Source organism: Lontra canadensis, unplaced genomic scaffold, assembly GCF_010015895.1.
Source record: "Lontra canadensis isolate GAN:19392208 unplaced genomic scaffold, GSC_riverotter_1.0 scaffold20, whole genome shotgun sequence".
Taxonomy (NCBI): domain Eukaryota; kingdom Metazoa; phylum Chordata; class Mammalia; order Carnivora; family Mustelidae; genus Lontra; species Lontra canadensis.
In genome coordinates this window covers 18,267,896-18,289,605 of record NW_022631014.1, presented here as the reverse complement: position 1 = coordinate 18,289,605, position 21,710 = coordinate 18,267,896, and the positions used below count along the sequence as shown (strand labels likewise).

Here is a 21,710-nt window from a genome sequence, read left to right as displayed (position 1 = left end):
TAATTAAGATAAGAAGCAGGATTACTTGAAATAGAAAACATCAATGAAGGAGAAGAGACCAATGAGCTAAAAGTTGGTTCTTTGAAAAGACTAATTAAATTGAGGACCTTTGGCAAGGCTAATATAGTAACAGATGAGAGAAAGCACAAATCACCATTTTTAAAGAAAGAAAAAGGTAACATAAGTGCAGGTGATATGGACCCTTAAAATATAATGGCATAGCACACACGACTTTATGCCAAAAAACTTGAAAATTTAGATAAGGGAAATTTTTAGAAAACTATAACTTACCAAAACCAATTTGAGAAACAGAAAACCTGAGTAGTTGCACAGCCAGTAAGAAAATTAAGTCAGTCATGAAAGATTTTGACCTCAAATGGCCTCATTGGTGAATTCTACCAACCCTATAAGGAGTAAGTAATTTCAATATTATCCAAAGACTGGGTATAGAGGAAGAGGACTATTTCTCACCTCTTTTTATGGAAATTAGTGCAACCTTGATAGCTAGTTGCTAACACCTGGCAAGTGCAATGTAGGAAGGAAAATTACAGACCAAATATTACTCATCAATAAGGATGCAAAAATTTTAAGCAAATTATAAGCAAACTGAAATTTCCATTGTATAGAAAAATGTATCATAATCAAGTTGTGTTCATCCAAGGAAGGCAATGTTGATTTTACAGCAGAAAATCAATTAATATAATTCACCACTTCAATGCATTAAAGGATAAAAATCATTTGATTATCTTAATACATGGAGGACAGTTGTCTGATAAAATTAAACATCCATTCATGATAAGTATACTTAACAAAAGAGAACTTCCTAAACCCATAAAAGTTTCTTCTTTAAAAAAAAATAAACATTACACTTGGTGAAATATTGAAAGCAATCTCTTTGAGATCAGGAAAACAGCAAGGATGTCTGCTATTAACACTTCCTTTCAACAGTAAAGGAGGCATCTTAATCATCACAATAGTGTAGTTAACCAAATGGAGAGGATGTGGAGAAAGAGGAATGCTCTTACACTGTTGGTGGGAATGCAAGTTGGTGTAGCCACTTTGGAGAACAGTGTGGAGATTCCTTAAGAAATTAAAAATAGAGCTTCCCTATGACCCTGCAATTGCACTACTGGGTATTTACCCCAAAGATACAGATGTAGTGAAAAGAAGGGCCATCTGTACCCCAATGTTTATAGCAGCAATGGCCATGATTGCCAAACTGTGGAAAGAACCAAGATGCCCTTCAGCGGACGAATGGATAAGGAAGATGTGGTCCATATACACTATGGAGTATTATGCCTCCATCAGAAAGGATGAATACCCATCTTTTGTAGCAGCATGGATGGGACTGGAAGAGATCATGCTGAGTGAAATAAGTCAAGCAGAGAGAGTCAATTATCATATGGTTTCACTTATTTGTGGAGCATAACAAATAGCATGGAGGACAAGGGGAGGTGGAGAGGAGAAGGGAATTGAGGGAAATTGGAAGGGGAGATGAACCATGAGAGACTCTGGACTCTGAAAAACAATCTGAGAGTTTTGAAGGGGCGGGGGGTGGGAGGTTGGGGGAACCAGGTGGCACAGATTGCATGGAGCACTGGGTGTGGTGCAAAAACAATGAATACTGTTATGCTGAAAAGAAATAAAAAATTTTAAAAAAAGAAAAAAAAAAGAACCAAATGGTTATAAGCATTAGAAAAAAAGAAACAAAACTCATTATTTGCATATGATATGATTGTGTTAAAAAATTTGAAAGCTGTATAGATAAATCAGAATTAATAAGAAATTTCTGGATACAAAAGTACTATGTAGCAAAATGTTAATAAAAAAACACTCAGAAAAAGACATTTAAAAAGAGATTTCATTTATAATAGCATAATGAACTAGGGAATATCTAAGAATAAATCTAACAAAAGATGGAGAAAATTCCTAATGGAAAAAAATTATAAAACTCTAGGGAGAGATTATACAACTATTGAAAGATTGAAAAAAATGGAGAGTGTACTGTTTTCATAGGTCAGAAGACTACATAATGTAAAGGTTGCATTTCTTCCCAAATTGATGTATAAATTATTACAGTCCCAATAGAAAAGAACAACAGTTTTGTGTGTATGTGGGGATGTAATTTGGCAAGTTGATTCTAAAATGAATACAGAGGTGCAGGGGCTGAGATATTCTTGAAGAAATAAGACAAGGTAGGTGACTTGCCTTATAGACACAGACATGCTCAAGGCAACTGCAGGACTTAAGACATGTGGTATTGCTACAAGGACAGACCAGTGGATGCATGGAGCCAGGATATCAGTGATGGGAAGGGAGGCAATGCTACTTTGAGAGGGAGCAAAAAGCAAAAAGGAAGACACAGAATTTTCATTTCTTCCTTCTGTCCTTGTTTGCCTCCTTTCTTTCAATCAACAGGTGTTTATTGAGTTCCTACTATGTGATGGACGTTGTGATAGAATAGTAGACAAGGAAACCCTGGTTTTTGTCTCACAGATGATTGCAAACTGTGTAAAACAGATTAATTTGCTGGGAGAATCCAACCTAAGATAATGTGGTCAGGAAGAACCTCTCTGAGGACGTGATGTGTGGGTTGAGCCAGGAGAAAGGAGAATGAATGATCTAAGTAAAGACAGGGGAAAGCATCCTGGGCCGAGGGAGTGAACGTGCAAAGGACTGGAGGCAGGAATAGTTCTGTTAAGTGTGACAAAGGGAGAGGAGGTCTCTCTGGCTGGAGCAAAGTGGGCAAAAGGAGACTGTTTGCAGAGGTAAGCAAGTCTTGATTTTGCCAACTCCGGAGACCATCAAAAGGACTCTGGATTTTGTCCTCAGAGCAATGGGAGACCACTGAAGACTTGCTTGTAAGCAACAAAAGATGATAATACTAGGATAAACTGTGTGCCTGTGGTTGGCCAGGGGAGGTATATGGGAACTCTGTGTGCTGTCTGTTCAATTTTTATGAACAATCTAAAACTTTTCTAAGAAATAAAATCTATTAATAAAAGTGATGAAACTGACGATATGGGCTGTGTGAATTTTCTACGGTAATGTCCACAGCCCAGGGTTAGGCACAGCAGAGGGAATATTTGGTTTCAGCTTCAATATTTGATAGGGTTTTGCCAAATACAAAAATGTGAAGGGCTAGAGCCAAAAGGTGGTTGAGTTTCTTTCAAGCGTATCATAATACTGATGGACCATGGTATCAGTCACTTAATGAGGAATGGGAAGGTGGTGGAGGAGGAAGACTAATGGCCCCCAGAAAAGCATGGGGGTGGTGGCCATGGTTAGGGAATGGTGAGATGAGCAGCATGTCAGGATCAGGAAGGTGGGACCAGAGAGGCAGGTCCCTGGAGAATTCTGTAGGCCAAGGCTATGGAATAAACCTGCCTATTTTTGATTGTTTGAGAATATAGGCTTCATGGAGTCAGCAAAAGAAGCACATAGATTTGAAAACACCAAGCTTGCATTCCCCCAAGTGTGCCAAAAATGTTCATATTTTAGTAGAAAACTAACTTCAGGCCCTCCCAGGGCATAGGGAGTATGGACTCTTGCTCCCTCAATGTTTGTACATGAGGGATCTTACATGGACCATTAATGGGTGCCTGCCTCTTGACATCGTTTCTAGGTACTTAGAGAAATCTGTCCTTCTAAAAATCCGTCTTTCTAAAAAATCTGTCCTAAAAAATCTGTCCTTCTAAATCACTAAAAAAATTGTTTTAATTCCTAACTTCTCAAGTTTCCACATTATGAGTACAGGGCTCTGTACAAGGCCCACTATGCCCTTCTTTCCATAGGACAATGAAAGACGTCATTTCAGACAGATGTCACTAACTGGTGGTATATGATACAAATGTGTCCCAGGATAGGCTTCATTTGACTTTAGAGTGCCTTTTTAAAAAAGTGGATTATTAGCCCACATTAAAGTATGGATTTTTTGTTTCTTATGAAAAGCTGCAGACTAGGACAATAATGGATAGGGACACTTCCTTGGCATAAATCTCCCTGACTCCTATGTAAATGCCCCTCCCTGGAGTCAAGCACTGTGTTGGGTCTGCCTACCTGTGTATGTGGGACAACTATTCAGTGCCAAGATCTCTTGCTTGGCCACCTTTATGTCATTATCTGCTTGATTCCTGCAGGCCTTTGAGTTTGCCGTCTCACTGCAGATAAACCAAGTCGGGGAGCTCAGTGCTGCTTTGCTGGCTCCCATGCTAAGGCCCCAAGCAGACCTTCTGTCCTAGAAGTGGATGTTGTGAGATTGCTGGACATTCTCTCTTTCACTCTGTCCTCTCTCTCTCCAAAGATGGACACTGGACCCTAGTTGTTTCTAAGAGAATACTGAGGATGGTAATTAGCCCATGCTAACATGCCATGTTATGTCAAGGGGTTAGTTCTGTGCCTGACACATTATCAGTGCTCAAGAAACAGTAGCTGCTATGATTATTACTGTTATTGTTATTTGATAAGAGAGCAAGAGGGTACAGTTGAGGGGGCCCAGGCCCAGAGATGAGAAGTCATGCCCCACTTTTGAGTAAATAGAAAGGACAGAGTCTTCAGCTCCCTGGAACCATGCCCTGCCTCCTCCACACAGGGACAGGAGAGAAAGAGATTGCTGGTTGCTGAGGTCCCAGAATGACAGCATCTGTTCCCAGAGGTGTGGCTCCCTGAATGTGGAGGGAGTCTCCCCAAGTCACCAAGAGAGAACATTACCAAGCGGAAGGTCCGCAGCACTGACAGGCTCCCCTTCTTGGCCGCACCCAGCTCTATCAGGCTCACAGTGACAATGATGCAGTCAAAGATGTTCCACCTCTTCTGGAAGTAGTAGTAGGGGTCAAAGGCAATGATTTTGAAGACCATTTCAGCAGTAAAAAACACAGTAAAGACCTGTGATTGGAAAGAAGAATCCATCTCAGCAGAGTCTGTGGAGTTAGGGGGCAATGACAAGTAGGGCAACAGGGAAATGTCTAGTTTAAAATAAAACAACAAATTACTTGACTTTGTTTTCATTTAGGTTCCTAATACTCTGTGGGCTCTTGAACGACTGGGGATGGAAACACTCAGTGTGACAGCACAGAGAGACTCTGGACCAGTGCTCAGGAGATATGCATTAGAACCCAGGCTTTAGTGTTTTCATATGAATAATGGTAGAGGAAGAGGATCATTAGGATAATAATTATTATATAATTATCTAAATGAGATGTCAATCTGGTTCAGTTAGTTAAAAGCTGGGATTGTGGGGCAACACAGACCCAGAGAAAAATCCAACTTAGCCATGTCCCAGCTTGTGAAAGCAGACAGAGTCAATTTCCTCATCTGTATAATGGGCATAAAATGAGAAAATGCATACACAATTCTCAGCAAAGGTCCTGGCCAATATTACCTCATTAATAAATAATAGCTGTTAAACTAGAGCAATAATAATAAGTTCTAAAAGTCTTTCAGCTCTGGGTATCTTTAGTTGTCATAAAAAGGGCAGGATTCTGACACTGAGAAAGGTCAAGCCCAGGCTCAGGTCATGGGAAAAGCAGCAGGAAAGGGAGATAAGTAGGGAAGAAAGATCGGGTGCTATTCTCTCATTTGATCTTAGCAAAGCCTCTCACCGGCCTGGGAAAGAGGTGGTTGCATTGTCTTTACACAGAAGGAAAGTCTGGGAGTTTAAGTGATCTGCCTGATACCACAGACTGCAACTCTGTAATTCAAAGTGCATGCACTGAGTGCATTTTGCAGACAAGTGAGGCATGGTGGGGTGGGCTGAGGTCCTGTGTCCTACTGAGACTGGGTCAGTGGGCTCCATCCTCACGGGCTGTGCCATCTTGGGCAGGATACTCAATCTCTCTTAGTCTCAGTACCTTCTTTGGGGCTGTGAGGGTGGTGATAGCCTCACAGCATCGTTGTGTTGTAGAGATAACACTGACAAAGCACCAAACTCTGCCTGCCTTTCTTGCTTTCTTTTTAAAACATGCCACTATGCTCTGTCCCAATGGTGAAGACCTTTTTCATTTCTTGTTACAACTTCTCCAGCTGCAAAATGAGAGTGTGGGCTCTAAGGTCTCTTCTGAAAGACCTTCTGTGGTTTGTGCTGACTTCTCGGAAATAGGATTTTCCTTCTCTTTCCACTTCTCCTCCTCATATTAACTTTAAGTAGAATGTGGCCTCTCAACCCAGGGGCTGCCAAAATATAATGGCAAGCCATGCTAGTTCCATAGCATCCCAGAACCTGCTGGAATCCTTTTCACATCACTGGCTTCTGGGAGAAGGGGAGGTTTCTGAGGAAGAGTAGTCACATTTCCCAGAGACTCTTCCTTTCTACTTAAGTCTGCAGCCCATGACGAGTTGGAGGAGTGAGACGATCCCGGCAGACCAAATAGGCTACCTCTAGTGGGGTAGATATTGCAGTGAACATGGAGGCAGGATCTTGAGCTTCTTACCTTCTGCTTACCGTGTAGTGAAGTCCAGTATGGATTTTATCTTGTTAAAAGCAAATAATACTAAAAAGAAATAATGGAGGACAACTCAAAGTAACATCCTGTCCAAACCAGATACAAGGAAAGTTCTGACTCTCTAGTGCTTTGGTTACAACAGCAACCACATTTCTATGTTCCTTTCCTCCCATTGCCTTCCCCACTCCTCCCCCACTCTGTCTGCCCTTAAATGATGCCACTGAAAATCCACCACCATTGTGTTTTGCAGTCATAAAAGCAATAGAACTAGGAGGAAACTTTGCAAGTCCATAGGCTGTCTTTAGATATGAAAGTGACATTTATCCTAACTTCAATGGAGATGGCAGCTGTGATTCAGAGAATTCAAGCGCCTGACCTAAGTTCTATAAACAGGGAGCTAGCTGCCTTTTGGTCAGGACTCTCCAGGTCTGTTTCCCTGTGCTGGTTTATCTAAAAGAAATTTGCACCAGCTCAGCCTGGCTCTCCAGGCTTGACTTCCTCTCTCAGTGCCACCACATCTCCAACACCTCCCCTCTCTCCGTCAACACTCCATTGAATGAAGACATGCTGCCATCCCACCCAAAGCCCCCCACCATGACAGCTGGGCAAAGGCTGCCAGCACACTCACAATGTTGCCTATCTGGAGCATGGCTTCGAAGGCGGCACTCATTCCGTGGTGCTCCATGGCCATGAAGACTGTGTTCACCACAATGCACAAGGTGATGGTGAGCTCTGCAAAGGGGTCTGTCACAATCCCAAAGAGAAGTGTCTTGAGCTTCACCCACATGGGGCAACACTCCCAGATCAAATACTTCTGAGCCAAAGTGGTGAAGCAGGGTGGGCACCTCCGTTCGGATTCCTCCAATTCTGTATCACAGGTGTGGTCAGTGACAGTTGTCAGCCATGTATCCTCTCATACTCCCATCCCCTGGTCATCCCCTAGACCTTGTCAATACTAATACCACTGGCAGTTTCTGCCCCAGCACCCTGCTGATGACCTTTTCCTGTTTTCCGAACTCCTTCAGTCCAGGAAATGCAGTCCAATCTCTGTCCCCATTCAGTCCCCCAAACATGGACCCTACACTTTTTAATTGCCCAACCCCCAAGTCATGTTCTTAGTTCTCCATTTACCTGGCTTAGATTTCATGTCCAGCCCTCTATAAACCCCCTTGCAGACACCCTTAGTTCTCTTCCCCTTCTCCACTCCTCTCTTTCCCTGAACATGCAGATTCTTCTAACAACCAGGTAAACCTGGTTAGAAAAACTATACAACCATGCTGACTGGTCCCACTAGAGAGTCATGAGTCCCAGTTTGTCACAGTCCAGAAATCCTGCCATGTTTCTCCATTTCAGTCTACTCCCTCAATCTTCCAGGCTAACATTTCTCACTTCCCCTCTCTCCTCCAACCTTCCCCTATCTACTTATTTGTTGCTGACCAGCATCTTTTGATTTCCCTCAGAATATAAAATCACTCACAAAAGAACTTCCCCTTCTTCCCTTTTCATTGAGTTTCCGAGGAATCTACAAGTTTATCACCATGTTCTGTACCCTATCCAGCACACGAGCTCACTCTACTCCTATTTGTCTACCTGCTCAAGGCCTGTGTCATCCCCTTTCTCTGCCCTCCAGACTATTCCCATCAGCATGTGAACATGCTTTAAGTGTATCTCCACTTTTCAAAAGATATCCCTGGGGCCCTTGTAATTCTTCATCTACTGTCCCCTTAGCAACAAAATTCCTTGTAAGAGTTTTCTACATTTAACTTCCTCTAATATCTCACTTCTGTTTCCTCCCTGACCCCTGGAATCAGGCTTTTACCTCTTCCACATTCAAATAATCAATTTCTAGTTATCCCCTTACTCTGCCTCTCACAGCATTTGACAGAATTTGTAATGTTCTCCTTGAAATCCCTTCCAGGACATCATAACCTCTTGGTTTTTCTCCCTTGTCAGTGACTTCTTCTCAACTTTAGTTCCTGTCTCTCCGTTTCCTGCCTCTGAATGTTGGAGATCTCAAGCATTCTCTCCTTGATATTTCTTTTTTCCCCTCTCTAGGTAATCTCCCTGAGCCCCATGGTCTTAAAAAACCATCGCTATGTTATCTGCCCCCAGATTATATGTTGAGTTTCTGATCTTTTCCTTAAGCAACAGGCTCATCTCTAGCTGCTTCCATTAAATCTCCATGTGGATGTGCAACTGGGCCACTTCAACAGAGGGCAACTCTAGAGGTCTATCTATAAATTCTCCTGTAAGATACACACTCTGCAGAAATGCCAGCCCACGTGGCAAGGAAAGATGCTGTCCATTGATTATATTACTACTACTACTACTACTACTACTATTAGAAACAACTGATAAAATCCATTTTGAAAAACAGTGAGTTAGATTTACCTACGGAGATGTAAAAAAAAAAAAACTTCATATATATGTGACCTGTGTGAGTGTGTGTGTGTGTGTGTGTGTGTGTGTGTGAATGCATGGAATGTAGCCTGAAGGATACATGAGAAACTGAGAGAGTGCACTGGGACACTGGGGAGCATCAAGTCTCTTTAGTATGAGAAAGACATAGTTTTCTTTGTATATGCATCTGTAGTATTTGAATTTTTTTGCTATATATATTTTTCAAAAGAAAGGAACTTATAGAAATAATATATGCTCCCAAATTTTACTAAGTTTCATTTTCCTATACATAAATTAAAAAATTATGTGTAGTCAAATTTATCCGTGTTGGTCTTTATGTTTACTTGTTTTCATGCCTTGCATTATAAGCCATTCTCATCACAAGATGATTTTCTCCTAGTTCTTTTGTAGCTTTACCTTTCCCTTACTATTTTAGGGCATTTGGAGTTTATTTTGAGTAAGGATTAAGATATTAATCCAGTTTATTTTTTCCAACCTCTGGCTATTTATAAAAACACTGTTTATTGCATAATATCTAATTTTCCAAAGGAATTGAAATTTCATTTTGGTCATAAATTATTTCTATCTATGCCCATATACTTTCATATGCAAATGTCCATTTCTGTTCCATAGATCAAACTATTTTCACTACCACGTTGTTGTAATGACTTATAATCTTTGTAAGCCTTTAAAATCTTCCAAACATTTTGTCAAATAAAGTAAAAAAAAAACTGAGAAAAATAATTGTGCTTCATATCATAGACAAAATGCTCATTTCATTAATATGTACGAACTCTTAAAAATCAATGAGAAAAAGACCAAACCAATAGAAAAATGATTAGACAGTTTCTAAAAGGAAAATTCAAATGGTTTATAAATATTTGAAAAGATGTCCAATAATCCTCAAAATGAAAGAAATGCAAAATAAAGCTATACTAAAATATTATTTCATGGATCAGATTTGCAAAGATAAGACAGTTTGATAATTATGTTTTGGAGGGTGTGGGTTTGGGTGGGTGCAAGTTGATATATTTATACAGAGCATCCTTTGTTGTTCAAAACTAAAAATGCTTACCCCCATGACAAAGCAATTTCACTTTGAGGCATTTAACCTATAGTGCATGTAGAAAGTGATGTAGTGACCGCAGAATTTACTTCCCATCAAGAAGGGAATGGCTAATTAAATTATGGCACTTCTATATAACGTAATACTAACAGTTATTGGAAAATGTAAGAGTACTTACATGGAATGATTTTCAGAATATATTCATTAAAAAAATTATGACACAGAATAACATGTGATATGCTACCATTTTCAAGGGAGAAGAAGGACTATATATTTTTAATTGAGCATAACAAAATATTTTTTGGAGGAAACACAGAACAACTGGTTTGGACATTTTTTCTGGAAAGGAGAGATGGGTAGACAGAAATATTTCTCTTTTTTTAAATATGCCCTTTGGTGTGTTTTAAATCCTGTATAACATATTGCCCATTCAAACAAAAATGTTCTAAATAAAAATTGGATAAACAGATTTTATTTAAAATAATGGAGCAAAGAACGTGTTGCTCTTTCCACTTCCAGAAATCAATGAAAGCATCCAGGAGACTGAGAAATAGAAATGCAAATTCTTGGCAATGATTTTGTGGATTTGATACCAAAAGCAAAGTCCACTAAAGCAAAAGTAAAGGCACAAGATGACATCAACTAAAAAGCTTCTGAGAAGGAAACCATCAACAAAAGGAAAAGGCAACTTATGGAATGAGAGAAAATTGCAAGCCATTGATCTGATAAGGAGTTAATATTCAAAATATATAAATAACTCCTACATATCTGTAGCAAAAAAACCCCCAAATAATTTGATTTTAAGTGGGCAGAGGAACTAAGTAGACTTTTTTTTTTTTTCCAAAGTAGATGTACAAATGGCCAACAGGTACATGAAAAGGTGCTTATATCACAAATCAGCAGTGAAATGCAATTAAAAACGCAATGAGATACCACCTCATACCTGATAGAATGGCTATCATCAAGAAGATAAGAGACAATAAGTGTTGGCAAGGATGTGGAGAAAAGGGAACTCTAGTGTACTGCTGGTGGGGATGTAAATTAGTGCAGCCACTGTGGAAAACAGTATGGAGATTCCTCAAAACATTAAAAATAAAACTACTATGTTAGTTCCAAAGGACATGAAATCAGTATCTCAAAGAGACATCTGTTCTCCCCATGTTTATTGATGCACTATTCACAATAGCCAAGATATGGAACAATCTAAGTGTCCATCAATAGATGGATGGATATAGATGATGTGAGACACATCCACCCGCCCATACACCCTCCTCCAAACACGGGAATATTATTCAGCCACAAGAAAGAAGGAAATATTGGTGTTTACCCTTAAACTTGAGGACATTATGCCAAGTGAAGTAAGTCAGAGCAAGGTGAATATTGATGCTACACAGTATCACTTCTATGTGGAATATTTAAAAAAAAGGGATGAACGTGTGAGGGATGTATTCATAACCTAGATAGGGAAAGCCTTTCACAATGTAAACATGTATCAAATCATCACAATGTACACTTTCAATATTTTACAGTTCTGTCAATTATACCTCGAAAACTGAAAAAAATCTTCCAAAATAATGATAATATAAAAAAAAGGATGTGCTGCCCCTCTACTTCCAGAAACCACTAAAGGCATCAAACCTGAGAGACAGAAATGCAAACTCTATTTTTAATGAAACTAGGAAACATTTGTAAAAATCAAATCATAAGTTATGTGCAAAGGCTAGCAAATACAGCACAGGTCAATCAGAGTACAGGAGAATGCTCTAAAAGGACACTTGGAATGACAGCAATATAAACTGGCAAAATATGTTTTCTAAAGCAGTTTGCACACCCTGGAGGCAAAATCAACGATCTCTAGCTGAAACAAAAGCAAGCACTTCCCTGGACCTATTCTGGCACTAAAAAGCACAGGAAGCCGTGTTGCATTAAAAATTGTGTCAGGAAGTTCATGTCTGTGAGGCAAGACAGGAAAAAACTCTGCCTTGTAAACAGCCTTAACTGTTGCTGATCTTGAATGTCTGGGGAGACCCAGAGTCTAAGCGAAACATGCACTTGCTAGCTTGGAACATGATCACAGCTCTTTCCCTGAAAGACTCCTACAGAAATTTAAGCCAGAAAGAACGTCCTTCCCTTCCTTCAGCTACAATTTGTGATGCCATTTCTCCTATTAACATTCTTCACTTGTGCATCCTTTCCTGTCGCTTCAGGAATCTATTGAATATTCTCTCTTTCCTTTATCTTCAGTCTTTCCCATTCTCACAGATCCTCCCCATTAGCATGTAAATATACTTTTTAAAAACTCCATACAAGAAAATAAATAAACAATGCTACTTACACCCTGGTGATGTTTTACTATCTCCTCTCTTTCTCAGGCAAACTTCTGAAAACGTTGTCTATATACGATATATCTTTCTCCTCCCACCACACCTCCCTTCTTCAACCTCCTCCTGTACTCTGCAAACTAGATCACTGAAGACATCCCTATAACTAAAGCCCCTGGACTCTTCTCAGACTTAATCTTACTCGATTTTTCTACAGCATCTTTTGCTGCTTTTGTCTTTTCTATTCTTCCTGAAGGAATTCAGACCCCAGGTCTGTGTTGTATTCTTCTGGGTCTTCTCCTATTTCTGGACATTCCTTCTCAGCTTCGTCTGCTGACTTTGTCTCTTCTGCTCAATCACGAAACATTATAGTTTCCTTAGAACTCTGTCCCAGGTCTTCTCTTCTTACTCAATTCCCCTGTCATCTTATCCACCTGCACCTTTCCAAAATTATCGTCTACATTCAAACAGCTTTCAAATATGTATTTCTAGGTCGTCCTCATCTTCTAAGTTCTAGACCCATTTATTGCAAATCTGACTTCCTCCTGGAAATTCTTACCTGAATGCCCCAAGGACACCTGAAAACTGCTATGTCCCAGACTCAACTCATGATCTTCCCTCTCATCTTTCCCCAGTGAATCCCACTAAAGTATTCCTTTTACAAGCTGTTGCACCAGTATCCTTTCAGTTGCTTATGCCAGAACCATGTGAACCACCAAGTCCTGAATCTTAGGTCCCTGGGATAGCTCTTAATCCTCCCAATTCCTACCACTCTTACTGTTACCACCACAGAGTCCAGGCACTGCCATCTCTCAGCTGGTTTCCTCCCAACTGGTTTCCTTGCCAACACTCTTCCCCTTTTAATTCCATTCCCTACACGAATTCAGAGTAACCTTTACAAAATGCAAATGTAGCTCCCTTGCCTCCAATCCTTTAATGGCACCTTACTGCTCTTAAGATGAAGCCCAAAATCCTTAATTTGGTATAGGAAATTCTGTGGGTTTGGCCCCAGTCCATCTCTCCAGCCTTATTTTGAGCCCCTCTCCTCCTTGCTCTCTGTGCTCCCACCAACTACATCAGGCTTTTTCATTTCTTTAAATACTAAACTCTCTTCTGCTTCAGAGATTTTGCTGTCCTTTCTGCTTGGAATACTTCCCTAACTCCAGGCTAAACTTACCATATTTCCTTTAGCATCCTGTACTTCTCCTTCAAGACACTCAGCACACTGGTAATAACTTATTCCAAGTCCCTGTCTCCTACTCAGCATGAGGGTAGAGACTAGGTTGTGTTGACTGCTATGCCCCTGCTTTTGGTCTAGTCTGGACAACTGTCCAATCTTAGCTTGTGTGCCAAGCATAGATGGTTCGTGTGCCCTGAGCTCAGTGAATCGCCAAGTTCTTATTGGGTTGGGCCAAACTTTCTCAGGCACAATCACTCCCAAAGAGGTGGCCTCTATAAATTCCAACACATCTTGGACAATGCTAGGTACCCTTCATATATTGTGAGTGTTGTGGGTATAATGTCCGACCAGAGAAGATCAGAAGTCATCTGCCCTATGCTCAAACAACTTTGACCTCTTTGCCCTAATCTGAAGTTGTCTTTACCCAGATTGTCTTAAAAATATCAGTGTGTCTCCTGCTTTTCCTAGTCTATTCTTCCTCGAGAGGAAGTCTGTCCTACCTCAGGATATCTGATCATTCCTTATTCTCTTCCTATCTATTAGTTCAGGTCATTATAATAAGCATCACCCCCAAATGTCACATTTGTGTGTCACTCTCATTCACCATTCATTCAACAACTGTTTGTTGAATGTCTACCATATGCCAAGCACTGCTCTTTCAGGTTCTGGAATCTAACCATGAATGAAACAGGTACATCTCTGCCCTCGTTTACTACAGAGTAAATAAGAATAGCCAACATCTGCTGAACATTTACTAAGTGCCAGTTGTGGATCTAGACCCTTTACTTATGCTAACTCACTTAATCCTCAAAAAACATTACAAGATAAGTACATTTTCACTATTTTACAGGTGAGGCAATTGAAGCATAGAACAGTTAATGGAGATCCAAAGTTGCACAGCCTACCCTGCATGGCAGAGCCAGGAAGCAAACCCAGGCAGTCTAGCTCCAGAGTCTGTGTTCTGAACTATCATGCTCTGTTGCTTCTCATCAATTCTGAGACCTCTTTTGTTCTAACCTGGGTTGGGATGTGTTTGGAACACTCTTTTTGTTGATTCTTGTCTCTTTCCTGCAAAATACATTGCATGCCATTCATCTGTCTGGAACTCTCTCCCCTACTTTCTCTTAAGTCTGAATCCCTTACTTCATTCAGATTTCTGGTCTCCTTAGGGAGACTAGCTTTTTGCGTCCAGCTTATCTGAAATAGCCCCTCAGTAGTCCTGTCTTTCCCATCTCCTTCCCTACTTTTTTTTTTTCCCCTACTTCTTATCATTACCTGAAAATCTATTTTTTTTTAAATTTTCTGTATGCTCTGGCTCCCAGAATGTAAATTCCATGTGTGCTGGCTTCAATCTCATTCACCACTGATTTCCCAGCACCAGAATAATGCCAGACATAAAGCAGGTGCTAAACAAATGCTCGTTGAAGAGTAAATAAATGAAAAAAAAAAAAAAGAGGAAGAGGAAGCTTGAAAATTCTGGGAAATAAATGAAAAAGCAAGCTGTTTGTATTTAACATTAACTGTTTGATGGCTAATAGCAAAAAGAAAAAAGAATTGAAGCAACTCACCAGGCCAACAAAAAATCACAGGCATAGCAGCATGTTAACATTCTACACAGCCATGAAAAATGTTAGGCATACAGACACTATTACAATGAAAAGTGATTTTGGAGGGGCAGGAGGTGGGAGGTTGGGTGAACCTGGTAGTAGGTATTGAGGAGGGCACATATTGCATGGAGTACTGGGTGTGGCGCATAAACAATGAATTTTGGAACACTGAAAACAAATTTAAAAAATAAATAAAAATTTTAAAAAAAGAAAAGTGATTTTAAAATAATGATCAATGAGGGAAAAGAATAAGAAAGAATATGTACAATATGGTCACATGGTTTTTACTGAAATATGTACACATTTCCCAAAACACAAACTCATGTATGCAAGAAATGTAACTTAAAGGTTCCCCCTCCATAATTGAATTAGTATATACTGCAAGTCCCCAACCTGGGAATCTTGTTTTAGTTAATTCATTATCTGCTACTACTTCACTATCTGAAGTTGTGTCTGAGTTCTGGAGGGCCCAGGGTTCACCAGCAGTGGAACTGCTGAGCAGGTCCTTGGTCATTGCCAGGTGTATTTTACAAGTCACTGTAGTTCCCATGTGGTCTCTGGTGGGAGAGTCACCAAGATGGCCGTTCCTTCTTTGCCTCTCTCTCACCTCTTTCTCCAGCCCCCCAGCTACTCACCTGCCCTGCAGGCCACAGGGCACTCTCTGGGAGCTGCCTCAGGCCCTCTCTACCCAAGTGGGTTATCTGCCTGTTCTACTGTACAGTTTCTATGCCATGCTGGGTATGTGGGTCTTTTCCTAAGACTTGCCACTCCTCGCTTCACCTAGAAAGTAAGGTATAGATTGGTTCTGTTTTCAAATCCCTCAAACTTTTGTGTCTTTTTTTGTTTTGTCATGCCCTTCCTCACAGTTAGGACTCAGTCCAGGACTGGAAGGGGAGCACACAGAGAGCCCTTTCTCAGAAACACACCAGCATCCAAGCTTCCTCTCCCTCCTTCAGTCCAGTACATGTTAAATTTGTCTAGGGGAGGCAAGTAACTGGACAGGACGAAAGCCATATTTTCCATACCCTGAGGCAAAATAAAGGGTGGATAAGAAGACAGGCCTTATACTCAGGGTCAGGAGGATGCAGTCATGCTTTTTGGGAACTTGAGCGTCAGGTGGTCGTGAACAAGTGCCACTTTTCCTCCAGCTTCTGTTTTGGTGTAAGCAATTGGAATACAACCCTGAGGAGGCTAAGTGGATTCCCATCTGATTGATGGAGCCCTGAATTAACAAGAATTTAGTTAAATTGACTGATTAATTTACTTAAGTCATCTTCCAATGCTTAGCATAATGGGGGATTGAGATAAAAATTAAGTTATAACCATAAAAGTTACAACCATGAAAAATGACAGGATAATTTTGCTGTATTTAAAAATTAAGGACTGTAAATTTTCTTGCATACCTGAGGTAGCTTGAAATTCTCTGGTGCCTGCCAGATCACTTTCTCAAATTTAGTTTTGTGAATGCAAATGAAGCAGATGTAAATTTGAACAAGAGTTGAAACTAGGGCATTAAAAACTCATTAGATTCTATTGCTTTTGAAAAAATTGTCCATATTTTTAAAAAAACACACATTGATAAAGGATGATGGGATGAAGGGCATAAAAAGGAAGAGTATTTAGGATCCCAGGACACAGATGCGTGACATCTTTGACACAGGTTTGGAACATCTCCTCTGCTGCTCAAATGCAGACTCACTGTAGCACCATGGGTGGATGTTCCAATGAGTGATACTTACCCTCGAGGACAGAGGTCATGATGCTGACAACACTCATTGCCCTTTTGGCTCTGAAAGGTTCATCCAAGTATTCTGCTGATAAGAAAGTCTTCTTCTGTCCTGCATCGAATGCCTGCTGGGACACAAACAGTCAGGATACTCCCCCAACCTGAAGTCATCAGTGGCAAAGACAGGTCACTCAGCCTCTTACTGGCCAGTCTTTTGTGGTCACAAGTTGCCTGGTGAAGCTATGATCCTCTACAGTTATGCTTTGGGAAATGGGGCTGCTTCTCGAACTTGGGATAAGAGCTTAGGCATGAAGATCAGAGTCTAGGTTTGTAGCTAACACTATAATGTGGGCTCACCTGAAGCTAGGTGCAAGCAGAGTCTAGGTTTTTAACTAACACTATAACATGGGCTCACCTGAGGCTCTGCAAACTCCTGCCTGAGGACAGGTCCTTGGGCACCAGAGTGGGCGATAGGGTTGTCTCAAGTGTCTCTGAGGTATCTACCCAAGGTAAGTGAGAGCTGCCGGAGTGGTGGACCAGGCAGTCATTCTAAGACTTAGTCTCTGCTGTGCATATGGGGTTCACAAAGCATTCCTCTCAGGATAGGCTTTCTTGACCTCCTTTCTAATAGGCTCATTACTCTCCCAGCATACAACCCAGTTCCAAACTCCACATAGTCCTTTTCTTTCTAAGGGAACAATTGTGTGTCTTGATTCTCCAGTGTTCCTTGTCTGACACAATCCTTTGAGCCTTTCCTCTTCGGGTCTTCACTGGAAGTTCCATCTGGGTTCTGTGCCCCTGAGTTTAGTCACACACTACCCTGGATATGGGGAATCCTGTGCCCACAGCAGCTGATTCAGCGCTGCACACCCATTCCGAATCCAAATCTGACAAGCATTTATTGAGCACCTCCCATAGATGAAGCTCATAGGTATACAGTAGAAAGTGCCTTAATACATATAAAGAACGTTCAGAAAGTTTTCAATGATGAGAGCTCAACAAGAGATGCTAAAACTATTGTTATTTGTCAGACACCTGTGTACCAATGCAGGCACTTTATGATTCTATTTAACCCTTCAGCTACTTAGAAACTTTTTAAATGGGAGACATGGGGGATTGAAGACTTTAAGGGACTTGTTATAGGTGTCTCAGCTGGTAAGTGACACACCTGTCATTGAAACCCACATCCATGTGACACAGAAGAGCCTAAAGAGTTAATCTTGCATTAGCCAAGCAATTTAATTAAAATGAATCAAAAGCTAGAATATCTCAGAGAGTTAGTAATCTAGGGAGAAATTCTTTAATGAGGTGCTTTCTGTACAAGCAGCATCACCCTGGCCCTCCCGTTCTGGTCAGGCTTGTCCAATGGGAGGCACACACAGAAGATCAGAGTCTGGAAGGAGAGAGGAGTAGGCTGTCACCTGGCTTCTTCCTTGCTGAGCTGTGGCTGGGTAGTGGCTGTGATCTTCCCCCTGGTTCACAAGTTCTGCTGGGCCACCCAGCTCTTGCTGGTCCTTCCTCTTACGTCTTCAGCCTGAGCATGTAACAGCTCCCCCTTATTGCTCATCTCTAGGTGTTTCCCTGTCCCTCCTTAGTTCTGAGCCCAGCACACACCTCTGTAAATGCTTCAATAAACTCTCCCCACTTGCCCATTGAAATGGTTCATCTGTTTCTAGCTGGGATCACATGGCATCCAGTCAGAGATGGAGCTAAGGTAACCCGGTAGGACTTATCCAAGTTGCAGAGCCATACATGGTCAGTTTACAAGTCTGTTTGCAGACTTCTCTGTGTCCCTGGCTAGACAGAGAGGGCAAATGAAAAACACTAGAAGCATCATTACTGAAACTAAAGGGAGATTTCAAATTAAATCACAGCTCTCAATTTAATAAGGAGTCCCTGGTTTGCTATTGTACTCTGCCATTATTCTATTAAGAGTGCTTGCCAGTTAGTCGCTGTTGCCTAATTTGTACATTTTGGCAAGTTATTGCTTCTCTGAGTAAAGCAAGGGATACTTTGCTTTTGCTAATATCTGTGCAGGGCACCTCCCAGAATTTCACTGGATCCCATGTGCTAAGCCCAGCATAGTAATACAAGCAGAAAGAGAACTTTCCATTTTTCTCATATTCATGTCTCTAAAGCAGTGATAGTGAGTGGGGGCAGAGGAACAATGAAAAAAAAGGGGGGATCAATTCGGAAGTAATTTGTATTTATGTGCAGCTGAGTAAACCAGAGAATCTGTTTGACCTCAGGTAAACCCAACCCCTCTCTCTGGCTCTTACCTGCCCTGCCTGTAAAATGAGGGTAGCTGGGAAATGTTGGACAGAGTGTTGCCTAAGGGACCTTTCCATGGGTGACACTCAGGGTTTCTTGGCCTCTACCTGGAGGGCAGCCCAAGAGTCTGGAGCATTGACAAACTTACCGAGACTTCGATGCCCCCTGGGGCAAGCTCACCAGTGGACAGTGTGGAGTGTCCGTCTTCTCCATGTCCGGGCCCAGGGTTAGAGGGTTGAGGCAGTGGACTCCTAAGGAGGGGGCCTTGCTGGCCAACACCCCCACCCAGCAGCAGGGAGCCCCGATGACTTTCACGGTCTCCAGGAAAAACTCCATCTTCTGTGACCCCATCAGGGAATGAGGTATCCGGGCAAGGGGCACGGAAATGGAACACACTCCCATGGCTAGCCCGGCGTCTCCCAGAGGTGAGGCCTAGGAAAGACTGGGTATTGCCCCAAAGGAGCAAGAAATAAAGGCAGGCTGGAAGCTCAGCTTGCTGGCAAATCTGGAGCCCAACACTTCCTCCACCCACTCCCATTCCCCTGCTCTTATTCTCATGAACTTCCAGAAGAAAACTAAAGACACAGATCTAAGGCATAATCAAGGTAAACATGGGAAGAGAATGAGGGAGAAGAATATTTTTGACATAGCCTGGGAAAAGGCCAGGAGAGATGAGAGATTATAGGGTGCTTAAGACCAGCAAATAGGTCATGACAGCCAAGAATGTCAGAAGACAACCTTGTCACCCAAAGGGATTAGTCTTTACCAGCATTTGCCATGGGGCTGGACAAAGCTGTCTTAAATTCCTTGTTTCACATGTAAAGTTGAGACCTGAGGATACTATTATGCAAACCTGGTAAATGGTTGTTGAATGAACAAGTGCACTTTATTGTCTGAAAATTAGGTTCTGCAATTCATTAGATCCAGCATGTATAAACCTGAGAGTTTGTGTTGCAAAGGAGACAAGAGCTTTGTAATGTAATGAGTTTCAAGGATCCCTTGAGGCAAACTTTGAATAGTCTACAATGGGGAGATTGAAGGGAGAGTTACAGCCTAATTTCCTGGAAGAATAATGCTATTCCTCCAAATCAATAAACATTTTCCATCAAAATCTACCACTGAGGGAACTGTGAGACTTAGAGTTGCCCAAGGAAAGGAGCTAATTCACAGGCCCAGAGCCCCTGGAGCCTGGGTTGGGTAGTACCCTTGACCCTGTCGGAACTTAACCATAACAAGTTATCAGTTCTGTCCTAGACCGTCTGAAGTATTTCTGAAGATCTACACACTGACTTCCCAGTAAACTCTGATCATACTGCTGCATGTTTCCCCTATCCTTAATTCCTTCTGGTAATAAAACTACTGAAGTTGGGACATCTTGTCCATTAGAGTCCTCCTTACTTACTCCCCTGTACCACAGAACTGAAGTTTCCTTTCTGGATTATTTGGAGCCCAGTTCTGTTCAGCAACTATCACTGTAATCTCAGTAATTTAAACAGGGCACTCTTTACCTAGAATATATGTCCAAGGATTATGGAACTCATAAAAAAAAATCCACAAATCCTTCCCACTTTTGAAGTAAAGGAGCAGATCTGGCAAATCTTTATTAAAAATGGGATGACTGAGTTACTTGAGGTTGGACACTAAGCAAACCAATGAAGAAACTAAGAAGATTTTGGTCCCATATTGGACATGTAGTGCTTCCCTGGCCACCAGTTAATATTTCAGAATTGACTTATTTGACAAATGGTGGGCAATGACCTCTGAATCTAAGAGCTAGAATTGCCTTAAAATGCATCACCCAAGCAGACCAGCTGGAGTCCTGTGGTTTCTCTGAAACCCTCGCTGTGTCTCTCCTCGTTGCTACCCTCAACCTCTCACTCACAGCTGCTAGTTAGAAAATGGCTTTATGTAAAAACTGCTTATAGTCGCTTTACTACAAGAGCACACCTGGGAAAAGAGGAAGGGGAAGCCATCTTGAGCGAATTCCAATCCATTAGTGAACAGTAAAGAAGTATCCAAATAGTGCTTCCCTGCCTTTGCACATACATGTTCTCTTTTAGGCCTGAAAAATACTCATCTTCCCCTCCTCTGCAGTCTTCAATTACTGGAGGAACCTGTACTTACTATTTGCAATTCATTTCAAATATCTGCTCCTCCATGAAGCCTTTCCTAATACACCTCCACCTCCATAAGAGAGGGTGCCTCTAATATCCCCAAAACACCATGTGTGTTTCCCTAATATAGTATGTAGCACATAAGCTGTTTTTCTATTTGTCTCCTCCACCAAGTAGACATCCTTGGGAAATGGACCACGTTTTAGTCATCTCTTTACACCACTGCACTTAGTATTATTGCATTACCAAGATGAGTTCCTCTTTTGTCCATCTGAAGGTAAATCAATTTGGAGAGATGAGCACATACACACCAAACAATTACTGGACATCCAGGTGCTAATCTACGTGGGGCTGACGAATGAGGGGAATTAAAGCCCCATGCACAGTATCACTGACATTTCCATGGAAGCTGTGATTCATCCTGGTCAAATCCCCTTTCAAACATCTTCTGATCTGTACTTTGTGCATGCCAGCTGCTGCTCAAAAGAGGCAGAGCAAGGAAGGGAAGGGCCCAGAACTGATCAACGCTGAGGTGTGTATGTCTCTGAGACCAGTGTGCATGTGAGCATGTCTATGTACATATAG

The 21,710-nt window shown here is 41.4% G+C and overlaps 1 protein-coding gene across 1 annotated transcript in view; it reads right to left on the bottom strand.

The window, feature by feature from the left end:
* SCN10A (sodium voltage-gated channel alpha subunit 10) overlaps positions 1–21,710 on the bottom strand; it is a 95,810-nt gene that overhangs the window by 36,388 nt on the left and 37,712 nt on the right. The window contains exons 11-14 of the mRNA XM_032861166.1: positions 19,160–19,453; positions 16,754–16,865; positions 7,069–7,307; positions 4,711–4,884 (exon numbers count right to left, since the gene is read on the bottom strand). Of these exons, the coding sequence (XP_032717057.1) occupies positions 4,711–4,884; positions 7,069–7,307; positions 16,754–16,865; positions 19,160–19,453 (819 nt within the window). The remainder of the gene's footprint in view (positions 1–4,710; positions 4,885–7,068; positions 7,308–16,753; positions 16,866–19,159; positions 19,454–21,710) is intronic.